The sequence below is a fragment of the Phyllobates terribilis genome, unplaced genomic scaffold (assembly GCF_046119375.1).
Source record: "Phyllobates terribilis strain yellow unplaced genomic scaffold, ASM4611937v1 Scaffold_2__4_contigs__length_985480577, whole genome shotgun sequence".
In the NCBI taxonomy this organism is placed as follows: Eukaryota; Metazoa; Chordata; class Amphibia; order Anura; family Dendrobatidae; genus Phyllobates; species Phyllobates terribilis.
In genome coordinates, this window is record NW_027362762.1 from 194253156 (window position 1) to 194278180 (window position 25025).

Consider the following 25025-nt stretch of genomic DNA (forward strand, 5'->3'; position numbering starts at 1 on the left):
GCGAGTCCGGACATGTCTAGTCTAATGTGGCCGGAAGTATGTATATTGTATACTGCAGTCACATGACACCCACTCCAAAGCACCGGAGAATCCTCACAGTGCACACTGCACGCGCTGCTAGGATTCACAAGTCTGCATTCACATAGACTGCCGACTGACAACCCCTTTTAATTCCTGACAATCTATGTAATTGACAATGACACTACAAGTTACAACAGGGTATAGGGTATTGTACAACATATGGCTTTAGTTTATAATCGGTTTCCTGTGTGCAAATTAAATGAACAGTTCATAGACTGTTTGCTTAACATGCAGAAATACACATGTAAAAGGAAAAAAACATTAAGCACCAATCTATTTCCATCCAGTTAGTTAGAGAACAGTACAACGTTTTAACATATCTATTAGTATTGGAAGTTTATACAATCAACCCAAGACATTTTGTAATACCCATCCATATTAATGTTGGTGGATTTTGTTGACATTCTAATGCTCATAGGGGCGCTCAAATCAAACATTTTGTTATAAATGGGCATATTGCATATTGATAAGTCCTTGCCAGAAGCGTCTCCCTGTTCCCATTGAAATAAACAAGCATTCTTTGATGAACTTCGCATACGTGCTGGATGTATATGGAAGTAGGTCGGGGTGATATCTGCATGCCCAATGTCTATCTTATGTATATGGCCAACTTTAGTTAGAAGTCACATGATGGTTGCATGATCGATATGTATTCTTTGTATCAATTTGGATATTTAGTCCATTTTCAACTGGAAGGCAATGATATTCACCACCACTAATCAAGTCAGAAGGTCAGGACTTTAATATTGGGATGATTTTCTAAAATTTTCAGCGAATACATCAATTATGTCCTTCCTGGCTTCTTCTTAGACCATCCACAACTTGTGCTCTACGTCAGTCTCACAGTGTCCGTGCTCACTGTTCCCTCTGGCTCTGGAGGCAGCTCTGCAGGTAGGACACTACTGACAGGCTCAGGTGGTGTTGGCTGCCCTTCGATAGGAAGAAATGGTCCTCATCGGGATAAATCTAAGAGCAAGATAAAACAAAAAAATTATACCAATAAAATTAGGTTTACATCAATATATATCTAGTCCTTGAAGATCCCTAACAAGTCACACTCATAGCGGGAATACCGCTCATCTCTCACGTGCTTTCTGAAATAATAAGACAACCTCATTCTTTATTTTGGCTCGTATATGAATTTATATTATTAGCCTGCCCGCTTTCCTCTAGTTATTCTCATACTATTTAATGCCAGAATAAGGATTTCAGCTCATCAGAAGAAGGCATTCTGAGTCATTTGAATGTTTTGCAGCGCTGGGGTCTTGGGTTCAATTACCACCAAGGACAACATCTGCAAGGAGTTTGTATGTTCTCCCTGTGTTTGCGTTGATTTCCTCCGGGTTCTCCGGTTTCCTCCCACACACCAGAGACATACTGATAGGGAATTTAGGTTGTGAGCCCCAATGGGGACAGTGATGATGTCTATAAAGTGCTGCAAAATATAATGGGTCAGGATAGTAGTGGGCCCACAAGTCAGGCAGTGTGAAAGCTGCAATTATTTTGTTTTCCCTCAATCTTAGGAAACATTATTATTGTGTCCAGTAGGTATGTAGTAAATATTATCGTGCTCATTAGGGGGCAGCATTGCACAGTATTTCTGCTTTCTTGTTTGAGACAAAGCAAAAGTTGGGGCTCCACAGTACAAGGTGCAGGTGAGAGAGATGGAGGGAAAGTATTTGCTGTTCCTCAATCCTTCCCTATAACCAGGAAAAGTTGCTTATGAGTCTGAAGGTACAGGGGCTGAAGGGGAAATAAGCATCATTTTTGTGTACTGTATAAGAATGTTATGGGATGCAAAGTGAGCTGGGGGTAGTAGGTACCCAGGTAGGTGTGCAAGAAGGTTACCTGTCAGGTGCTTCGGAAAACTGTGTGTGCGTGTGTGCTACACAGTGTGCACAATTATTAAGCATGTGAGTATTTTGAACATATCATCCTTTTTATGTAGATTTTTCAACTCCAAGTTGTATAAAGCTGAATGCTTATTGGATGAAGCAGATCATGTGATGTTTATCTGTGTAATGAGGGAGGGTGAGGCCTAAGGATACAACGCCCTTTATCAAGGTGTGCAGAATTATTAGGCAGCTTGTTTTCCACAGGCAAAATGAGCCAAAAAAGAGACCTAACTGACTCTAAAAAGTCAAATATTGTTACAAGTCTTACAGAGGGATACAGCACACTTGCAATTGCTAAGATATTGGTGTGACCACAGAAACAACAAAATATTTGTTGCAATTAGTCAACTGGGTTGGAAAAACATGTTGAGAAAAAAGAGGCACATTAACTGCCAAAGATTTCAGAAGAATTAAACATGAAGCAACCAGGAGTACAGTGTCCATTTTAGGACATGATCATCAAGAGAATGCCAAGAGTGTGCAAAGAAGTCATCAAAGCAAAAGGTGGCTACTTTGAAGAACCTAGAATATAAGACATATTTTCGGTTGTTTCACACTTTTTTGTTAAGTATATAATTCCACATGTGTTAATTCATAGTTTTGATGCCTTCAGTGTGAATGTACAATTTTCATAGTCGTGAAAATACAGAAAAATCTTTAAATGAGAAGGTGTGTCCAAACTTTTGGTCTGTACTGTATGTTGGGAAGAATTTGTGAGCAGCAGAGGGCAGTTATTGAGTACCAGCTTCAACACGACCGTCGGTATTCAGGTTAGCCTCCGCACATAAGAGCTGATGAGTGAGCATGAATGTCTGACGTCTGTGCCGTCCTCCAAAACTTTGAGGACTCCACCAAGATGGTGAGTGGCGATGACGCCATAATTAGCGTCACCATCCCGCTTCTCTGTCTACTGAAACGGTCGCTACTCACAATTAAAGAGGAGGCATTGCAGGCGGAGCACAATGAGATGGAGCAAGGAACTATGCAGGGTGATGCCACATAGACGAGCCTCATCTCATCTCAATGCGGATTGGGTGGTAATGAGGAGGAAGAGGAGGAGGAACAAGAGCTGTTTTCCTGGGCTACAGACAGTACTACCCACACAACAGTCATACCGTTTGTTCAGCGTGGATGGCCTGAGGAGAGGAAGAACGAGGAGGAGGATGAGGAGGAGAGCATGAACAGTCGTCCTCTTGGTTAGGGCAGGGAAGTCTTGGCTGTTGGCAGTTTGGCACACATGGCTGACTTTATGTTTTGCTGCCTTTCCCGTGACACTCGCGTTGTACGCATATTGGGGAACAGTAATTACTAGTTGGTCACACTTCTAGACCCAAGCTACAAAGAAAACTTTATCTCTTCTTCCCGTGGCGGAGAGGTCTAATAAAATGTTGCAGTACCAGAAGGCCCTTGTTGAGAAATTATTAAAAAAATTCCCATCTGAAAATGCTGGCGGCAGAAGTCACAGTTCGTTGGACAACCAAGGAGTACAGGCGAGAGAGACACAAATACGATGCAGCAGAGGCAGGGGTACACTGTCAAAGGTGTGGGACTGTTTTTCTCAGACCCTCCCAGCGCACAGGCCCTGAGGCGTGGGGTATTCTGACAAGGAGGGAAAAGTTTTGGAAGATGCTGAAGGAGTACCTTGCCGACCATAACAACATCCTCCGTGATTCCTCTGTGAATTATAACTATTGGGTATTCAAGCTAGAGACGTGGCACGAACTGGCCTTCTATGCCTTGGAGGTCCTGGCCTGCCCTGCTGCTAGCGTTTTGTCAGAGTGGGTTTTTAGTACCGCCGGGGGTATTATAACTGATGGGCACATCCACCTGTCAACTGAAAATGCTGACAGGCTGACTCTTATCAAAATGAACAAGGGCTGGATTGGGCCAGACTTCTCAACACCACCAGATGATAGCAGCGGAACATAAAGTCAAATCCAGTGTTTTTTTTTGGGGGGGGGTCTATTCCCATGCACCTCTTCACACCCAGACACGGGTATACGCTTCCTGATTTTGTCTATTTTCTGTTGTCCTCCTCCTTCTCCTCATTTTCCACCACTATATCACCAGGGTGACCGTGATGCAACACCCACATAATTTTTTATTAAGTGTGTTTATGATGCCCGTAGGAAATTTTTTTTAGAGGCCTACCACTAACATTCTGTATGTTATACAGTATGTTCATGTATACTCCCCAGGGGTAAATGTTTTTCAGCCCATGCACTTAGTGCCTGGGCATTACCAGTATAGGAGACCCACTCCTTAACAATGGGAACAATTTATTTTACTGAGGCTTTCCTCTACGTCTCTTTATTATTATTATTATTATTTATTATTATAGCGCCATTCATTCCTTGGCACTTTACATGTGAAAGGGATATACATAGCACAAACAGTTACAATACATTTGAACAATACAAGTCGGCGACTGGTACAGGAGGAGCGAGGACCCTGCCCGCGAGGGCTCACAATCTACAGGGGATGGGGAAGGATACAGTAGGTGAGGGTAGATCTGGTCATGCAGCGAATGGTGGAGCGAGGGATACTGCAGGTTGTAGGCTTTTCGGAAGAGGTGGGTCTTCAGGTTCCTTTTGAAGGTTTCCACGGTCGACGAGAGTCTGATGTGTTGGGGTAGAGAGTTCCAGAGTAGGGGGGATGCACGGGAGAAATCTTGTATACAATTGTGGGAAGAGGAGATAAGAGGGGAGTAGAAAAGGAGATCTTGTGAGGATTGGAGGTTGCGTGTAGGTAAATACCGGGAGACTAGGTCACAGATATATGGAAGAGACAGGTTGTGGATGGCTTTGTATGCCGTGGTTAGGGTTTTGAACTGGAGTCTCTGGGCAATGGGGAGCCAGTGAATGGATTGACAGAGAGGATAGGCCGGGGAATAGCAGGGGACAGGTGGATTAGTCGGGCAGCAGAGTTTAGGATAGATTGGAGGGGTGTGAGAGTGGTAGAAGGGAGGCCACAGAGCAAGAGGTTGCAGTAGTCGAGGCGGGAGATCATGAGGGTGTGCACTAGTGTTTTTGCAGATTCGTGGTTGAGGAATGTGGGGGAGATATTTTTGAGTTGGAGTTGGCAGGAAGTGGAAAGGGCTTGGATATGTGGTTTAAAAGAGAGGTTAGAGTCCAGGGTTACCCCGAGACAGCGGGCTTGCAGGACTGGGGAGAGTGGGCAGCCATTGACTTTGATGGATATGTCAGTTGGGGGGGTTGAGTGAGATGGTGGAAAGATGATGAATTCAGTTTTGTCTATGTTAAGTTTTAGAAATCTGTCTCTTCAAAGGGATATTGGAGTGTGTCCTAATTTTTGGCAGCCCTTGCAGTCATTGCATACACAATAACAGTGTTACGGATCCAGGTGGTGGAACTTCTGTGCTGCGGTGCAAGGAGGGACCAGAGGGGCGTGACTAAGTACCTACTCGGCCTGACCAAGGTCGCACAGCGGCTCAATCGACTCTGTGAACCAGGGAGGGACCGAACAGGGAGACCAGGTGCCACTCTGGGACTGACCTTGTGTGAGAGCAGGTGACTCACATGGCAGGAACTGACTGGTACAGCGGATGAGCACGGCAGGAAGGCTGATGGGTGGTCCGGGTAGTTAAGCAGGCTGATTCGGCTGATAGCCAGATGGGTGTTCCGGGTAGGCAGGCTGGCGGGCACGGCAGGTAACAGACAGGTGCTTCCAGGTAAGCAGGCACGGCCGGTGACTGGCAGGTACTTCCAGGTAAGCAGGCTGGCGGACACGGCAGGCAACAGGCAGGTGCTTCCAGGTAAGCAGGCGGGCAGAGCCCATAGACAGACTGGCGGACTGGACTGTAGACAGACTGTGGGGCTGGATTGTAGACAGACTGTCGGGCTGGATTGTAGTCAGACTGACGGGCTGGACTGAAGGACAGACTGGCGTACAGGACTGACTTGCAGAGGGACCTGAGGGCTGAAGCAAGAGTAAGAACACAGAGCAACAACCTTGCACGGGCACCTCCATATTGGAGGAGGTGCTTTAAATAGGGAAAGTCCTCCGGCCATTGGCCGGGGACCTTTTAGGACGGCGCGCGAGGCCTCTTTAAGAGGGAGGGAGCGCGCACGCACACGCCCTAAGCACAGTGCCCTGGAAGCTGTGTGCACCAGCAGCAGCAGCAGGGAGGCCAGAAGACGCAGGACCAGGACTACGGCGGTAAGGGGGACGGCATCTATGCCTGGCAGGGGGCAGAGACACCGATGCTACAGTACCTCCCCTTTACACCCCCTCTTTTTTAGGCCTGCAAGAAATTCTTTAAGAAGAAGAGGGGCATGGATGTTCTCCCTGGGTTCCCAAGACCTCTCCTCTGGGCCAAACCCCTTCCAATCCACCAGAAAAGAGGTTTTTCCTCTTACCCTTTTGGTGGCCAAAATGTTCTCTACCTCATCGATGTCCTCAGCAGAGACCGGAGCTGGGGTGGTACCTGGGTCGTCAGAAAAAGAATTAAGAACAACTGGTTTGAGGAGAGATACGTGGAAGAAGTTAGGAATCCGTAAGGTGGCCGGGATTTTTAGCTTGTAAGCCACGGGATTGATTTGGTTCAGAACCTCGAACGGGCCGATGAACCGCGGACCCAACTTATATGATGGTATTTTGAGATGAACATATTTGGAGGAGAGCCAGACCCTGTGTCCCGGACAGAATTGAGGCAGATCCAGACGTCTCTTATCAGCATGTTTCTTCATCCGCTCGGAGGACTGAAGAAGTGCGGATCTAGTGTCTTCCCAAATAGCAGAAAATTCACTGACCAGAGACTCCTCGGCAGGATTGTCCACTGAAGAACAGATGGGAAACGGAATCCGGGGGATGTTGACCGAAGACCACAAAGAACGGGGATTTGGAAGAAGACTCACTCTCATGGTTGTTATAGGAGAACTCAGCCCAGGGTAGGAGCTCAACCCAATCGTTATGGTGAGCGTTGACGAAGTGCTGAAGAAAGCTGGTAAGGACCTGGTTGATACGTTCCACTTGACCATTGGACTGAGGATGATAAGCAGAGGAGAAATCCAAGGAGACATCCAGCAGCTTGCACGTAGCTCTCCAGAAGCGCGAAGTGAACTGGACCACGCGATCAGACACAATGTGGAGGGGTAGGCCGTGGAGATGAAAGATGTAATGGATGAAGTCCTTAGCCAGCACAGATGCAGACGGGAGACCAGGCAGAGGGATGAAGTGGGCCATTTTAGAAAAGCGGTCAGCGACCACCCAAATGACAGTACAATCGGCAGAAACAGGGAGATCCGTAATAAAGTCCATAGCAATGTGTTGCCACGGAGCGGAAGGTACGGGAGGAGGAAGGACACGGCCGGCTGGAAGATGCCTGGGAACCTTGTTAGGGGCACTGGAGGAACAAGCCGTGACAAAATCCGCAACATCCTTGCGTAGGGAAGGCCACCAGTAATGCCGAGCGATGAGCAGGAAAGTCTTCCTCTGGCCAGCATTGCCGGCTAGTTTGGATGAATGGCCCCAGAGAAGAACCTGTAGACAGACTGTCGGGCTGGATTGTAGACAGACTGTCGGGCTGGATTGTAGTCAGACTGGCGGGCTGGACTGAAGGACAGACTGGCGGACAGGACTGACTTGCAGAGGGACCTGAGGGCTGAAGCAAGAGTAAGAAGACAGAGCAACAACCTTGCACGGGCACCTCCATATTGGAGGAGGTGTTTTAAGTATGGAAAGTCCTCCGGCCATTGGCCAGGGACTTTTTAGGACAGCGCGCGGCCCCTTTAAGAGGGAGGGAGCATGTGCGCGCCCTAAGCACAGTGCCCGGGAAGCTGCGTGCACCAGCAGCAGCAGCAGGGAGGCCGGAAGATGCCGGACCAGGACCGTGGTGGTAAGGGGGACGGCGTCTCTGCCTGGCAGGGGGCAGAGACGCCGATGCTACCAACAGTATAGGAGTCCCACTCTTTAATAATGGGAACAACAAAGCATAGCCGGCTGATGGCCCTCTAACAATAGTGAGAGACAACTGCTGGCCCTCTAACAGTAGTTAGGGCCGCCTGATGGCCTTGTAAAATTAGGCTTTGTGACTTCCACAGTCCCTCCTTCATAAATGAAACAAGATGTGTCTGATCATGTGTCACACACCACATGGGCAGATAAGGTAGTAAAATGTTAAAATTACATTTACTGGTGCAACACAAAGGGAAGAGGGAAGGAAAGGGAGCCCAGACACTAGGGAAAGGGGGGAATGGAGACCTCCTAGTCTGGTCTAGTGTCACCCTGTCTCAACTACCATCCCTATATTGGCTCTTCACCAATCGCCGCACGCGTGCCTCGCCCTGACTTTTCCTGGCGTATGGCTAAGGCTAGGGAAGGAAGGAGATGAGCACTAGTCGATCTCCACTAAACTCTATAGACAACAAGGGTAAACAAGCGGGGGATTTCTTAGCTTTAGAATACTCCAAATAAATGCACACACGGCCTCAAGCTCCAGAGAGGTCAAAGTACTACTCTTGCTAAAGCCTCACAAGTAGTAATGAATATCGCCGGCACCTCCCTCTCAGACACACCAGGTATTTATACACCCAAGCCAGGGAGCTAATTAGCCAGAGGGAGGTAGCCGCTGGGTCCTAGGGACAGTCAGCCTCTAAGAAGATGTCTGTAATGCCAAACATAGATATCTCCTGCAACCAACTGCAGGGTGACTGTGTCACCTCTGACACACCCGTGACACTTACACTGGGTTCATTGCTCGGATCGAGCACCCTAGCATTACGATTTCCTCGACCAGAGCAATGAGCACCCGAGCATTTTAGTGCCCGCTCATCACTACCGAGAACCACTGAACAAGACACAGAAGTTCAAATGTCAAGACTGGACCGAGAAATATCTGAAGACAGATTTTTCAAAGGTTTTATGGACTGATGAAAGGAGAGTGACTCTGAATTAACCAAATGGATTGACCCGTGGCTGGATCAGTAACAGGCATCGACTCTGACGCCAGCAAGGTAGGGTACTGCTATGGGCTGGTATTATTAAAGGTGAGCTAGTTGGTCCTTTTTGGTTTGAAAATAGAATCAAAATCAACTCCCAAACTTACCACCAGTGTTTAGAAGACACTTTCTTCAAGAAGTGGTAAAGGAAAAACGTCTGTATCTTTCAATTAAAACCATGATTTTTATGCAGGACAATGCTCCATCGCAGCATCGAAGTCTCCACTGCTTGGCTGCCAGTAAAGGCTTTAAAGATGAAATAATAATGACATGGTCCCTTCTTCACCTGACCTAAACCCTATCAAGAACTTGTGGGCTCTTCTTAAGTGGGATATTTACGGTGAAGGAGAACAGTCACCTCTCTGAACAGTGTCTTGGAGGCTGTTGCTGGTTATGGCCAGGAAGCTAACCGTCAACAGATGATGAAACTGACAAGACTCCATGGATGAAAGACTTATGACTGTTATTGAAAAAAAGGGCGGCTACATTGGTCACAGATATTTTTTTTTAAATGTCAAATGTATTTTTGTACATTTTGAGTTATTTGTTTATTATTCTCACTTTACCAAATGAAAAGAAACAACTGAGATGAGAAAATTTACGTTTTTCATTTTGTTGCATAATAAATAATTCTGTACACTAATAGTTGCTCAATAATTCTGCATACCATTAAGGGGTGCCATGCATACCAGGATGGGGGATAAAGGGGTGCCATGCATACCAGGATGGGGAATCAAGGGGTGTCATGAATACCAAGATGGGGTATAAAGGGGTGCCATGCATACCAGCATGGGGGATAAAGGGGTGCCATGCATACCAGGATGGGGGATAAAGGGGTGCCATGCATACCAGGATGGGGGATAAAGGGGTGTCATGAATACCAAGATGGGGTATAAAGGGGTGCCATGCATACCAGGATGGGGGATACAAGGGTGCCATGCATACCAGGATGGGATGGGGGCCACTTATACCAGGAAGGAGGGGCCATACATACCAGGATGGAGGATATTAACAGAATTGGGGGGACATTACCCCAATACCAGTGTCAGCAGCAGACCCCCTCCCTCATAATAGGGCATCATGACCACATTTTTTGCTTAAATTTTTTTCCTATTTTCCTCCTTGAAAACCTAGGTGCGTCTTATGGTCCGGTGCGTCTTATAGTCCGAGAAATACGGTACATACGTATGTGTCATGCATACCAGGATGGGGCTCAGAGGGTGCTATGCATACCAGGATGGGGGCTCAGAGGGTGCCATGCATACCAGGATGGGGGCTCAGAGGGTGCCATGCATACCAGGATGGAGGCTCAGAGGGTGCCATGCATACCGGGTTGGGGGCTCAGAGGGTGCCATGCATACCAAGATGGGGGTTCAGAGGGTGCCACGCATACCAGGATGGGGGCTCAGAGGGTGTCATGCATACCAGGATGGGGGTTCAAGGGATGTCATGCATACCAGGAAGGGGGCTCAAGGGGTGTCATGCATACCAGGATGGGGGCTCAAGGGGTGTCATGCATACCAGGATGGGGGCTCAAGGGGTGTCATGCATACCAGGATGGGGGCTCAGAGGGTGCCATGCATACCAGGATGGGGGATCAAGGGGTGCCATGCATACCAGGATGGGGGATAAAGGGGTGCCATGCATACCAGGATGGGGAATCAAGGGGTGTCATGAATACCAAGATGGGGTATAAAGGGGTGCTATGCATACCAGGATGGGGGATAAAGGGGTGCCATGCATACCAGGATGGGGAATCAAGGGGTGTCATGAATACCAAGATGGGGTATAAAGGGGTGCCATGCATACCAGCATGGGGGATAAAGGGGTGCCATGCATACCAGGATGGGGGATAAAGGGGTGCCATGCATACCAGGATGGGGGTTAAGGAGTGCCATGCATACCAGGATGGGGAATCAAGGGGTGTCATGAATACTTTTAAATGAAGTCTTTATTATTAAGAGGAAAAGAAATCCAAACCTACAGGGCTCGGTGTGAAAAGTGATTTTCAAATATTTATGACAAACATGCAAAAGAATAAGAAATAAGGAAGGGGGCATACATATTATATATATATATATATATATATATATATATATATATATATATATATATATATATATATATATACATACATACATACATGTATATACAGTACACTGCTCAAAAAAATAAAGGGAACACTCAAATAACACATCCTAGATCTGAATGAATAAAATATTCTCATTGAATACTTTGTTCTGTATAAAGTTAAATGTGCTGACAACAAAATCACACAAAAATCATCAATGGAAATCAAATTTATTAACCAATGGAGGCCTGCATTTGGAGTCACCCCCAAAATTAAAGTGGAAAAACACACTACTGACTGATCCAACTTTGATGTAATGTCCTTAAAACAAGTCAAAATGAGGTTCAGTATTGTGTGTGGCCTCCACGTGCCTGTATGACCTCCCTACAATGCCTGGGCATGCTCCTGATCAGGTTGCGGATGGTCTTCTGTGGGATCTCCTCCCAGACCTGGACTAAAGCATCCGCCAACTCCTGGACAGTCTGTGGTGCAACGTAACGTTGGTGGATGGAGCAAGACATGATGTCCCAGATGTGCTCAATCGGATTCAAGTCTGGGGAACGGGCGGGCCAGTCCATAGCTTTAATGCCTTCATCTTGCAGGAACTGCTGACACACTCCAGCCACATGAGGTCTGGCATTGTCCTGCATTAGGAGGAACCCAGGGCCAACCACACCAGCATATGTTCTCACAAGGGGTCTGAGAATCTCATCTAGGTAACTAATGGCAGTCAGATTACCTCTAGCGAGCACATGGAGGGCTGTGCGGCCCTCCAAAGAAATGCCACCCCACACCATTACTGACCCACTGCCAAACCGGTCATGCTGAAGGATGTTGCAGGCAGCAGATCACTCTCCATGGCGTCTCCAGACTCTGTCACATGTGCTCAGTGTGACCCTGCTTTCATCTGTGAAGAGCACAAGGCGCCAGTGGCGACTTTGCCAATCCTGGTGTTCTGTGGCAAATGCCAAGCGTCCTGCACGGTGTTGGGCTGTGAGAACAACCCCCATCTGTGGACGTCAGGCCCTTATACCACCCTCATGGAGTCGGTTTTTAACCGTTTGTGCAGACACATGCACATTTGTGGCTTGCTGGAGGTCATTTTGCAGGGCTCTGGCAGTGCTCCTCCTGTTCCTCCTTGCACAAAGGCGGAGGTAGCGGTCCTGCTGCTGGGTTGTTGCCCTGCTACGGCCCCCTCCACGTCTCCTGGTGTACTGGCCTGTCTCCTGGTAGCACCTCCAGCCTCTGGACACTACGCTGACAGACACAGCAAACCTTCTTGCCACAGCTCGCATTGATGTGCCATCCTGGATGAGCTGCACTACCTGAGCAATTTCTGTGGGTTGTAGAGTCCGTCTCATGCTACCACGAGTATGAAAGCACAACCAACATTCAAAAGTGACCAAAACATCAGCCAGAAAGCATTGGTACTGAGATGTGGTCCGTGGTCCCCACCTGCAGAACCACTCCTTTATTGAGTGTGTCTTGATAATTGCCAATAATTTCCAACTATTGTCTATTGCATTTGCACAACAGCATGTGAAATTGATTGTCAATCAGTGTTGCTTCCTAAGTGGACAGTTTGATTTCACAGAAGTTTGATTTACTTGGAGTTATATTCTGTTGTTTAAGTATTCCCTTTATTTTTTGAGCAGTGTATACAGTACAGACCAAAAGTTTGGACACACCTTCTCATTTAAAAATGTTTCTGTATTTTCATGACTATGAAAATTGTACATTCACACTGAAGGCATCAAAACTATGAATTAACACATGTGGAATTATATACTTAATAAAAAAGTGTGAAACAACTGAAAATATGTCTTATATTCTAGGTTCTTTAAAGTAGCCACCTTTTGCTTTGATGACTGCTTTGCACACTCTTGGCATTCTCTTGATGAGCTTCAAGAGGTAGTCACCGGAAATAGTCTTCCAACAATCTTGAAGAAGCTCCCAGAGATGCTGAGCACTTGTTGGCCCTTATGCCTTCACGCTGCGGTCCAGCTCACCCCAAGCCATCTCGATTGGGTTCAGGTCTGGTGATTGTGGAGGCCAGGTCATCTGGTGTAGCACCCCATCACTCTCCTTCTTGGTCAAATAGCCCTTACACAACTAAACGCAAACCGGATGGAATAGCATGCCGCTGCAAGATGCTGTGGTAGCCATGCTGGTTCAGTATGCCTTCAATTTTGAATAAATCCCCAACAGTGTCACCAGCAAAGCACCCCCACACCATCACACCTCCTCCTCCATGCTTCACGGTGGGAACCAGGCATGTAGAGTTCATCCGTTCACCTTTTCTGCGTCGCACAAAGACACGGTGGTTGGAACCAAAGATCTCAAATTTGGACTCATCAGACCAAAGCACAGATTTCCACTGGTCTAATGTCCATTCCTTGTGTTCTTTAGCCCAAACAAGTCTCTTCTGCTTGTTGCCTGTCCTTAGCAGTGGTTTCCGAGCAGCTATTTTACCATGAAAGCCTGCTGCACAAAGTGTCCTCTTAACAGTTGTTGTAGAGATGTGTCTGCTGCTAAAACTCTGTGTGGCATTGACCTGGTCTCTAATCTGAGCTGCTGTTAACCTGCGATTTCTGAGGCTGGTGACTCGGATAAACTTATCCTCAGAAGCAGAGGTGACTCTTGGTCTTCCTTTCCTGGGGCGATCCTCATGTGAGCCAGTTTCTTTGTAGCGCTTGATGGGTTTTGCAACTGCACTTGGGGACACTTTCAAAGTTTTCCCAATTTTTCGGACTGACCGACCTTCATTTCTTAAAGTAATGATGGCCACTCGTTTTTCTTTACTTAGCTGCTTTTTTCTTGCCATAATACAAATTCTAACAGTCTATTCAGTAGGACTATCAGCTGTGTATCCACCAGACTTCTGCACAACACAACTGAAGGTCCCAACCCCATTTATAAGGCAAGAAATCCCACTTATTAAACTTGACAGGGCACACCTGTGAAGTGAAAACCATTTCCGGTGACTACCTCTTGAAGCTCATCAAGAGAATGCCAAGAGTGTGCAAAGCAGTCATCAAAGCAAAAGGTGGCTACTTTGCAGAACCTAGAATATAAGACACATTTTCAGTTGTTTCACACTTTTTTGTTACGTATATCATTCCACATGTGTTAATTCATAGTTTTGATGCCTTCAGAGTGAATGTACAATTTTCATAGTCATGAAAATGCAGAAAAATCTTTAAATGAGAAGGTGTGTCCAAACTTTTGGTCTGTACTGTATATATATATATATATATATATATATATATATATATATATATATATATATATAAATATATATATATATATATATATAAATATATACACTACCATTCAAAAGTTTGGGGTCATTTAGAAATTTTATTATTTTTGAAAGAAAAGCACATTTTTTTTCAATGAAGCTAACATTAAATGAATCAGAAATACACTCTATACATTGTTAATGTGGTAAATGAATATTCTAGCTGCAAACGTCTTGTTTTTATTGCAATATCTACATAGGTGTATAGAGGCCCATTTCCAACAACCACCACTCCAGTGTTTTAATGGTACATTGTGTTTGCTAACTGTGTAAGAAGGCTAATGGATGTTTAGAAAACCCTAGAAAACCCTTGCACAAGTATGTTAGCCCAGCTGAAAGTGGTTTGGCTGATTTGAGAAGCTATAAAATTGACCTTCCTTTGAGCTAGTTGAGAATCTGGAGCATTACATTTGTTTGTTCTATGAAACTCTCAAAATGGCCAGAAAAAGAGATCTTCCATGTGAAACTCGACAGTCTATTCTTGTTCTTAGAATTGAAGGCTATTCCATGCGAGAGATTGCCAAGAAACTGAAGATTTCCTACAACGGTGTGTAATACTCCCTTCAGAGGAGAGCACAAACAGGCTCTAACCAGAGTAGAAAGGGAAGTGGGAGGTCCCACTGCACAACTGAGCAACAAGACAAGTACATTAGAGTCTCTAGTTTGAGAAATCGATGCCTCACAGCTCCTCAACTGGCAGCTTCATTAAATAGTACACGCAAAATGCCAGTGTCAACGTCTACAGTGAAGAGGCGACTCCGGGATGCTGACCTTCAGGGCAAAGTGGCAAAGAAAAAGCCATATCTGAGACTGGCTAATAAAAGGAAAAGATTAATATGGGAAAAAGAACAGAGATATTGGACAGAGGAAGAATGGAAAAAAGTTTTATGGACAGACAAAACAAAGTTTGAGGTGTTTGGATCACACAGAAGAACATTTGTGAGACGCAGAACAACTGAAAAGATGCTGGAAGAGTGCCTGATGCCATCTGTCAAGCATGGTGGAGGTAATGTGATGGTCTGGGGTTGCTTTGGTGCTGGTAAAGTGGGAGATTTGTACAAGGTAAATGGGATTATGAATAAGGAAGGCTATCACTACATTTTGCAACGCCATGCCATACCCTGTGGACAGCACTTGATTGGAGCCAATTTCATCCTACAACAGGACAATGACCCAAAGCACACCTCCTAATTATGCATGAACTATTTAGGGAAGAAGCAGGCAGCTGGTATTCTATCTGTAATGGAGTGGCCAGCGCAGTCACCAGATCTCAACCCCATTCAGCTGTTGTGGGAGCAGCTTGACCGTATGGTACGCAAAAAGTGCCCTTCAAGCCAATCCAACTTGTGGGAGGGGCTTCAGGAAGCATGGGGGGAAATTTCTCAAGATTACCTCAGCAAATTAACAGCTAGAATGACAAAGGTCTGCAATGCTGGAATTGCTACAAAGGGAGCATTCTTTGACGAAAGCAAAGTTTGAAGAAAAAAATTATTCTTTCTAATAAAAATCATTATTTCTAACCTTGTCAATGTCTGGACTGTATTTTCTATTCATTTTGCAACTCATTTGATAAATGAAAGTATGAGTTTTCATGGAAAACACAAAATTGTCTGGGTGACCCCAAACTTTTGAACGGTAGTGTATATATATACGCACACACACACTCACACATGCACACACATATCACCTCTCTTGGTTCCAAGTCTGTATCAGATCAGTAATTATAGATCATGTATCATCTGTGTTTGTATTACTGTTTGGTATTTTCTAATTCTAAAAGTAGAATTATGCATTTTCTGCTTTCACCTTCGTTGCTGTGTTTTAAAGACTTTCTATAGCCTTCATCTGGCCTGCAGGTGTAGACTTACCCTGCTAGTGACATTAGATCCAGCCAGGAGCAGACGGCTTAGGAGTTCAGCTGTATGTTGGAAGTGCACATTGGCTTTTGATTGAAGAAAAGAAACCAACACAGAAAGAAGCAGAAAGTTAATGACCATTATGCAGAACACAAGTTATAAGGAGAATTAACATGTCTAAACAGTTTAAATCAATGAAATATGTGTATGAATAATTGTAGCCTGGTGGCATCTTCTCATTGAAACCAGTAACCTTGAAGCAGCACAATCTGATTTGGGTTCAGGTAGTCATGACAAGATTTTCCATGTAGATTGTGTATTGTTAGTATCTCAAATTTGGAAGCCAGTGGATCGCTAAATGACTTTATCATATAACTTGGTGAGATATCGCTTCCAACTAAATGTCAAATCATAACTTTCTGGCTGTGTTCAGTCCCACTGATCTCTTCCTAAATGTAGCAGCCAAGGTATAGTAGCCAAACACTTTCTCAAAATTGGACTAAAATTCACATTTTCAACATTATTTATGTTTCATCAGGAGACATTCTGAAAATACTCTTTGGCTCAATGACGAGATTAGACATGCAGTATTAGAGCAGAATGCATTGCAGATCATATTCAGGCATTATTAGAAAAATGTCATAATGCAGAATCTTTTCTATGCAAACAGTTTGTATTCCTCACAGACTTATCATCCACATCACATTATTAACTTCTGCAGGCAAGCTGACTTGTGGCATCGCTATCAATCATTCAGATATATGGGATTAGCAATTCATACAGGTAAGTAGGTATTTCATGATGACATTTTTATATCTATTTGTTATTAGAAAAAAAGATCTGTGTGCCTAAGGCTACATATAGGGGAACTGATTTGACTCATTTAAAGATTTTTCTGTATTTTCATGACTATGAAAATTGTACATTCACACTGAAGGCATCAAAACTATGAATTAACACATGTGGAATTATATACTTAACAAAAAAGTGTGAAACAACTGAAAATATGTCTTATATTCTAGGTTCTTCAAAGTAGCCACCTTTTGCTTTGATGACTGCTTTGCACACTCTTGGCATTCTCTTGATGAGCTTCAAGAGGTAGTCACCGGAAATGGTCTTCCAACAATCTTGAAGGAGTTCCCAGAGATGCTTAGCACTTGTTGGCCCTTTTGCCTTCACTCTGCGGTCCAGCTCACCCCAAACCATCTCGATTGGGTTCAGGTCTGGTGACTGTGGAGGCCAGGTCATCTGGCGTAGTACCCCATCACTCTCCTTCTTGGTCAAAAAGCCCTTACACAGCCTGGAGGTGTGTTTGGAGTCATTGTCCTGTTGAAAAATAAATGATGGTCCAACTAAACGCAAACCGGATGGAATAGCATGCCGCTGCAAGATGCTGTGGTAGCCATGCTGGTTCAGTATGCCTTCAATTTTGAATAAATCCCCAACAGTGTCACCAGCAAAGCACCCCCACACCATCACACCTCCTCCTCCATGCTTCACGGTGGGAACCAGGCATGTAGAGTCCATCCGTTCACCTTTTCTGCATCGCACAAAGACACGGTGGTTGGAACCAAAGATCTCAAATTTGGACTCATCAGACCAAAGCACAGATTTCCACTGGTTTTAAGGTCCATTCCTTGTGTTCTTTAGCCCAAACAAGTCTCTTCTGCTTGTTGCCTGTCCTTAGCAGTGGTTTCCGAGCAGCTATTTTACCATGAAGGCCTGCTGCACAAAGTCTCCTCTTAACAGTTGTTGTAGAGATGTGTCTGCTGCTAGAACTCTGTGGCATTCACCTGGTCTCTAATCTGAGCTGCTGTTAACCTGCGATTTCTGAGGCTTCTGACTCGGATAAACTTATCCTCAGAAGCAGAGGTGACTCTTGGTCTTCCTTTCCTGGGGCGGTCCTCATGTGAGCCAGTTTCTTTGTAGTGCTTGATGGTTTTTGCAACTGCACTTGGGGACACTTTCAAAGTTTTCCCAATTTTTTGCACTGACTGACCTTCATTTCTTAAAGTAATGATGGCCACTCGTTTTTCTTTACTTAGCTGCTTTTTTCTTGCCATAATACAAATTCTAACAGTCTATTCAGTAGGACTATCAGCTGTGTATCCACCAGACTTCTGCACAACACAACTGATGGTCCCAACCCCATTTATAAGGCAAGAAATCCCACTTATTAAACCTGACAGGGCACACCTGTGAAGTGAAAACCATTTCCGGTGACTACCTCTTAAAGCTCATCAAGAGAATGCCAAGAGTGTGCAAAGCAGTCATCAAAGCAAAAGGTGGCTACTTTGAAGAACCTAGAATATAAGACATATTTTCAGTTGTTTCACACTTTTTTGTTAACTATATAATTCCACATGTGTTAATTCATAGTTTTGATGCCTTCAGTGTGAATGTACAATTTTCATAGTCATGAAAATACAGAAAAATCTTTAAATGAGAAGGTGTGTCCAAACTTTTGGTCTGTACTGTATATTTACATTTATTGTGGAGAAATGTACCCCCCATGTTTGGGTTACTAGAACATGCATTGTTATGGTAGAGGGGGCACTACTGCTATTAACTGTTGGTCAGAGGACTCCCTAAAAACATCTAATATAGGTTCTTGGAAAGTCTAAATGTGTTTGACTCCAAACCCAGCCTCTTTTATCAGAGTTCTCTACAGTCTCTGCGGAAACACTTTAAGTGAAATTAAACCTAATGGAAAAAATGAATTATTTAGTAAACCAGTCTTTTAACAATAGAATAAGCAGACCCTTGCCTAGAGGCAGCACAGGCTGAGAAACCAATTTTCTCGCTGCAGTAAAATGGGACTTAGCACATGCAACTCTTTCCAGTACAGAACTTGAAAAAGCTTCTTTTGAGTTTTTTTCCTACTTTAACCGTCATTCCAAGATAACACATGGAATATGCACATTATACATCATATTCTGTGCAATAGATTTTACTAATGTAAACCCTGACTCATTTTATTGTTTTACATGTAAAGAATTTGTTCAGTATTCTAGCATTGGTCTACAGGAATATTAAAGGGTTACTCCCCAAAAAAACAGTTATACCTTATCCATAGGACAGGTATAAGGCTTTGGAACCCTGAGAAAGTGGTTCTCAATGGTGTAGAGGTGAGCATGCTCAGCCTTTGCTTTATCCATTGATAATGGGGGCTACCCGATAAAGCTTAGCACAGAGCTCTGCTTCCACTGGTACTGCCATAGAAAATAAATGGAGCTGAGGTCAAGCACACACACTTCCACTATATTCAAGAGGAGGCTGCAGAGCCCAGTTCTCGAGGTTCCACAGCCTCAATCTTGAGAACGCTGAGGATTTCAATGTTCAGAGACTCAGCAAACAATAAATTTTCTCATATCTTATTGATAGAGGATAATTTGATTTTTTTAGGAAAAGTGCTTTAAGCTATGGGTCGATCAATGTGTCCAGTTGTATAGTTTGGAGTTTATACACAAATGAATGTTCACATGTTCGTCAGACATTATCCTGCTATTACGATCACTCAGGTAGGACTTTTTAGGCTGTTAGGTGAAACTACAAGGGTCCGAGTGGCGGCATTAAACGATCGCCGATCAGTAAACAATTACAAATCAGCAGTCATTTAATAGTCTGTTTACACAGTCAGACTGCAGTAAAGAATGAGCACTGAGCGATCTGTAGCAGATTGCGCATAGGTTGCCACATTCTGGCCAGTGTGAGTCGATGCACCGCTGAGAATAATGATCTTTTGCGCTGCACATAAGATTTTTCACCTAATGAACAGGCGTTTTGCTCATTCATCAGTTCTTAAGAGTGCTTGTTCACAATCATCTTTCAGTGTAAATGCAGCTTTTTTAAATACCTGCCTAATCTGTCACTTCAGCCTGCATGTTGACGGTGATCTACCATTGGTTTCCAGTGCTTCTTGTTTTTTGGACTGTAAAGCACATGCATTCTTTATACAGTAGGATGCTCACTTGTTTTTTAGCTTGAAAGCATTTTATTAGTGTTTCTCACAGTCTTTAGCCATCATGCATACCAGAAGGGTTATCTACTGAAAGTGTGAAGTAACCCACAGCAGCCAGCCAGATATCAATGGATTTTTCAATATGTTATTAGCACTGAATTGTGTAATACAAAATGCTGACGGGTTTCTGTACCAGTTAATAGGTAGCCCCCAATGTATGTGCATTCCTGTTCTATAAGAAACTCATGCTATGTGTTATAATGCATTTCAAATGAAGTCGAACAACATGCACCTGTTCATTCCATGGAGGGTGTCTCACCATCTGCAGTGCCATGGACCAGAAGAAATCGCTGGCCCCGTAGCCTCTGGATGTTATTCAATACAGAGGCCACCTAGCGAGGCAAATACAAGAGGAGGTAGGATCATGGATACCTGCATGCTTTAATAAATCTTTCTGCTGAAATCAACACTGCAGACATCAGGCTACTTACTAAGCAGCATGTTGAAATTGACAATTTTGTAATAAAAAATATCAAAAACACATATTTCATTTTATACATATATGGTCTTCACAGTAAAAAAAAAAACATACCATGTAAACTGAACCTTCTTGTGATGGCATCCCCAGGTAACGCTCTGCAAGTACTGCCGCTGTTCAGAAAAATAAGATAATTATATCGTTAACTTAATTATATAAATTAGGATCAGATTTTTTTACTAACCCAAAAGAACAAAGCCCCCCAGTGACGGGGGTAGGTTGCCACTGCGTCCAAAAGTCAGAAGGATTAAGAAGGCGTCTGCAATGCCAAACGCAGAGACCTTCTGCAGCCGATGCAGAGCGACTGTCTGTTACATCTGACACACCTGTGACAATTAGATGGCTGTCAGCTGAACGATGGTTTGGCCAATCGTACAGCTGACGACTATCTCCCTAGACTCAGACTCTTCCATGCACAGGAGTGATTGTTGTGCCAATTCTGTGTTCTCTCTGAGAGAGCCACTGCCACACATCTTTGGCGGCGGCTTATCTATGAGATTACGTCAGGGGACAGAAGGAATCAGCACCCTTTCAATAGATACTTACAGTGCAGGTGGAAACTTGTGATAGGAGCAACTGTTACACCACAAGCAAACAGCTCTTCAGGCAGTGACAGCAGCTTGAGAGCCAAAAACCCACCATAGGCCTAAAAAACAAAGATTTGTCAATTAAATTTGCTCTTTGTATTTTAAAGAGAATCTGTCCTTAGGGTCAACCCTCCTGAGCCATCTTTATTGGCATGTAGGTATTAGGAATCTGACTAAAATTACACCTTGATATCTGCGATCTGATGTCTTATTCCAGAGAAATCCATGTTTTTCTTAGATGTAAATGAGCTTTTCAGATCTATGAGTCGGTAACTGATCTTTAAGAGAATCTGCTTCCAGAGATTACTATAAATAAAAGGGGGAGTTACCAGTGGGATGTCTAATGGCCGTTCTCTGCTCTCCTGATCTCACTGCAGAGCTGTGTGTGATTATACCTGACACATCTGCAGCTTCCTCTTAGCTTCTATCTCACAGGCAGACGGGGTTGCAATATTGTTGCAATACAGCAGAGCTGTGAGTGCTGCAGCTGCTAACCTGTTTGTTAAGAGACAAACTTTAGTTCTACTGTCCTGTGTTAGTTATTTTTCTCACACTGGTAACGCCCTTTTTATTTTTAATAACCCCTGGAGGCAGATTCTCATGCAGATCAGTGTCTGGTGCATAGTCCTGAATAGCTCATTTACATATAAAAAAAGTGAATATCTCTGGAATAAGAAATCGGATCACCGATATCAAGGTATCGTTTTATTCAGCCTCAAATTACCTACATGCCAATATTGAAGGCTTAGAAGGGTTGATTCTACTGACAGATTCCCTTTAAGTCTGACTGGAATTTTCATAAGTTTTAGTTCATAATATACACACCCATTCTTATATTTATTGAATGGAAATGGAACCAAATTTTTTAATGCCAGGCCTGTCTTTTTATGTATCAGTATATGCATTGGTAAAAAGTCTACACACTCCTGTTAAAATGTCCTCTTCAGGTCAACTCACAGATTTTCAATTGGATTCAGCCCTGGGTCCTGGCTTGGCTATTCCAAAACTGTGATCTTTTTCTGGCAAAGCCATTCTTTTGTTGATTTGGAGGTAGACTTAGGGTTGTTGTGCTGAAATTCATCTTCAGTTTTTTAGCAGATGCCTGAACGTTTTGTTGCAAAATTGACTCATATTTTGAACTGTTAATAATTCCCTCCACCTTAAGTAAAGCCCTAGTTTCAGCTGCAGAAAAACAGCCCCAAAGCATAATGCTGTCTCTACCATGATTCACTGTGGGTAGGATGTTCTTTTGATGATGTTCAGTGTTGGCTTTGCACCAAACATAGCTTTTGGAATTATGGCCAAGAAGCTCAACATTGGTCATATCAGACCATAATACATTTTTCCACATGCTTTTGGCAGACTTCATGTAGGTTTCATCAAAAACATAGCTGGGCTTGGATGTTTTTATTAGTAAAAAAAAGGTTTTTGTCTCTTGCACCCTACCCCACAGGCCAAACATATAAAGAATACAGGAGATTGTTGTCACATGCAGTACTTGCCAGAAATTCCTGCAACTCCTTTCATCTTGCTGTATGCCTCTTGGCAGCTGTGGCGCCCCTGAGGGTTCGGTCGCCACAGAGGTATTGCATCTCACCCAGAGGTGTGGTATCTCACTCTCAGGTAAGGAAGGAGTATGGCTCAGGACCCTAACACTACATCCACTACACCACATTTCCGGGGGACAGGGCGACAATGCTCCTAAGGGAGAGCACAACTGTCCCTGATCCCTGGCTGGAGTGGGGAGGAACCACCTAGAGAGGGGGAACTAGGTAGTGGATGGGTGGAGGACGTAGATCCTGGGAGCACTGAGTAGGAGGTATAAAAGCAAGGAACCATTTTAGTTCAGGGAGTGGAGTCTGAGAGAGACAGTGGAGTGTTCAGTCAGAGGAGGAGAGTGCAGGAGCAGAAGCTCTGTATGGGCTCTGCTCCAGAGGCGGGCCTAGTCAGGAGGCCTGAGCCTGAAAGGTGTGAAGAGAGGAAAGGCGAGCAGGAAGGCTCCAGGACAGGAACCGAAGGGACCCTAGGGGTACGGGCCGTGCAGCTGCCACCCATACGCCCGCCGCTGCCAGGAGGCAGGGGGGTCAGGCCAAAAGAAGGGAACCGGATCCCTCAACCAGCAGAGACTACAGGGCTCAACTGGGAACCGGAGGCTGCAGCACTTCAAGTACAGCAAGCCACCAGGAAGGTAGACACATAGGGCCAGGGGACGGAACACACGTTGCCCGCCAAGGCCCGAGGACACTGGACAGAGGTGCCGCTAGGTGTGAGGTACAGGGAGAGAGGCCAGAGAGGACACACTGAAGGGGGTCCTGCTAAATGCTCCAGAGATACCTGAGGGTCGACCGAGCCCCTTACTGCGTGAGCACAGGACGCCGTGGGCTCTTACACTGGCCCTGTAAGTGGAACTGCTTAATCGTGAGTAAAAGATCTGGGACTGCATCATCTGGACTCTGTGATTCTTCTTACACCGCGACACCCCGCACTATCACCACCATCATCCATACACGCTGCCCTGAAGCTATACTCTTCCTGTGGGGAGTTACACTACCTTGCTGCGCATATCATCCGCTTCAGTAGACTGCTCCGCAGCGGCGGTTACCAATGACCACAATCCACAGGTGGCGTAGTCGGACTATATAACCTATACACATAGACTGCCACTGGTTTGACCGCCCTGGATCACGGACCGGGTCGCCGCCACGGTGACTACAACCCCCAGCATCTACAAGGCCCGGCTCCGGGTATTCCCCACGGTCCAGGGGGCGCGTCACAGCCCCCAGACCAATTTTCTTATTTTCTTTTCATCAAGATTTGTGGGATGTCCAGTTCTAGGTGATGTCACCATTATGTGTTCCATGGTATATCTAATGCTTTGGAAAGAATTTTGTACCCTTCTCCTGATAACTTTCAACAATGAGATCCCTTTGCTGTGTTGTAAGCTGTTTAAGGACCAAGAATTTTGCTTTAAAATGCAACTAAGAAAATGTCAGGAAAATCCTACAGCCAAACTTTATATGTGGTTAATCACAATCACTGTAAATGATGGCAGCTGTGTACTGCCTACTATTTAAGATGAGCTTAAATGTGCTTGGCTAATTCTGAACACAACCCCACCTTATAATCCCAGGTTCTACGGTGGGGTTCACACTTATGCAACCACATTATTTTAGTGTTGTTATTTTTATTTTCCCCCTCAAAATGATTTCAGATGATTGTACAGATTATAGGTGACATTAAAGGCGGAAAAAGTTCTGAAATTATTCATCGTGGTATGATTTTTTTACGTGACTAAAAAACTGCCATTTTAACACGTGTGTGTAGACTTTGTATATCCACTGTACTTCTTGCGGTTTACTGAGATATATTTCACATGCAGAATTTATGAAAACCTGATCTGCATATTGGCTGTCATACGGTGACTAGACTGATTTGCTTATCTCAGTGTTCTTTTGAGAAGTCTGATGAGAATCTATTCATCACATGATGGCCAGTTTTTTTTAGATGAAAATATCCACTTTGTATGCAATAAACCAGGAAACCTTAGTATTATTAAGCTCATAATACTTGAGATACTGGGGGAAATTTATAATGAGGGAAGTTTCTCAAATCACTTTTGCTTGCAGCTGAGTTACCATTATTTGATCCAAATTTATCTAAGTGTTGCACGATGTCTGATAAATTTTGGGCATCTTTAGAAAGAACACTTCTGTCCAGAGCAGTTTTTCCTCAACACTACCCCTTTATTGCAGTGAGAACTGCAATTTTTTAAAAAG

At 44.5% G+C, this 25025-nt stretch overlaps 1 protein-coding gene across 1 annotated transcript in view; it reads right to left on the reverse strand.

The window, feature by feature from the left end:
* Positions 1-227: 227 nt before the first annotated feature.
* LOC141202582 (inactive dipeptidyl peptidase 10-like) overlaps positions 228-25025 on the reverse strand; it is a 385315-nt gene continuing 360517 nt past the window's right edge. The window contains exons 22-26 of the mRNA XM_073663754.1: positions 21209-21308; positions 20717-20775; positions 20444-20516; positions 16176-16249; positions 228-1047 (exon numbers count right to left, since the gene is read on the reverse strand). Of these exons, the coding sequence (XP_073519855.1) occupies positions 937-1047; positions 16176-16249; positions 20444-20516; positions 20717-20775; positions 21209-21308 (417 nt within the window). The 3' untranslated portion in view covers positions 228-936. The remainder of the gene's footprint in view (positions 1048-16175; positions 16250-20443; positions 20517-20716; positions 20776-21208; positions 21309-25025) is intronic.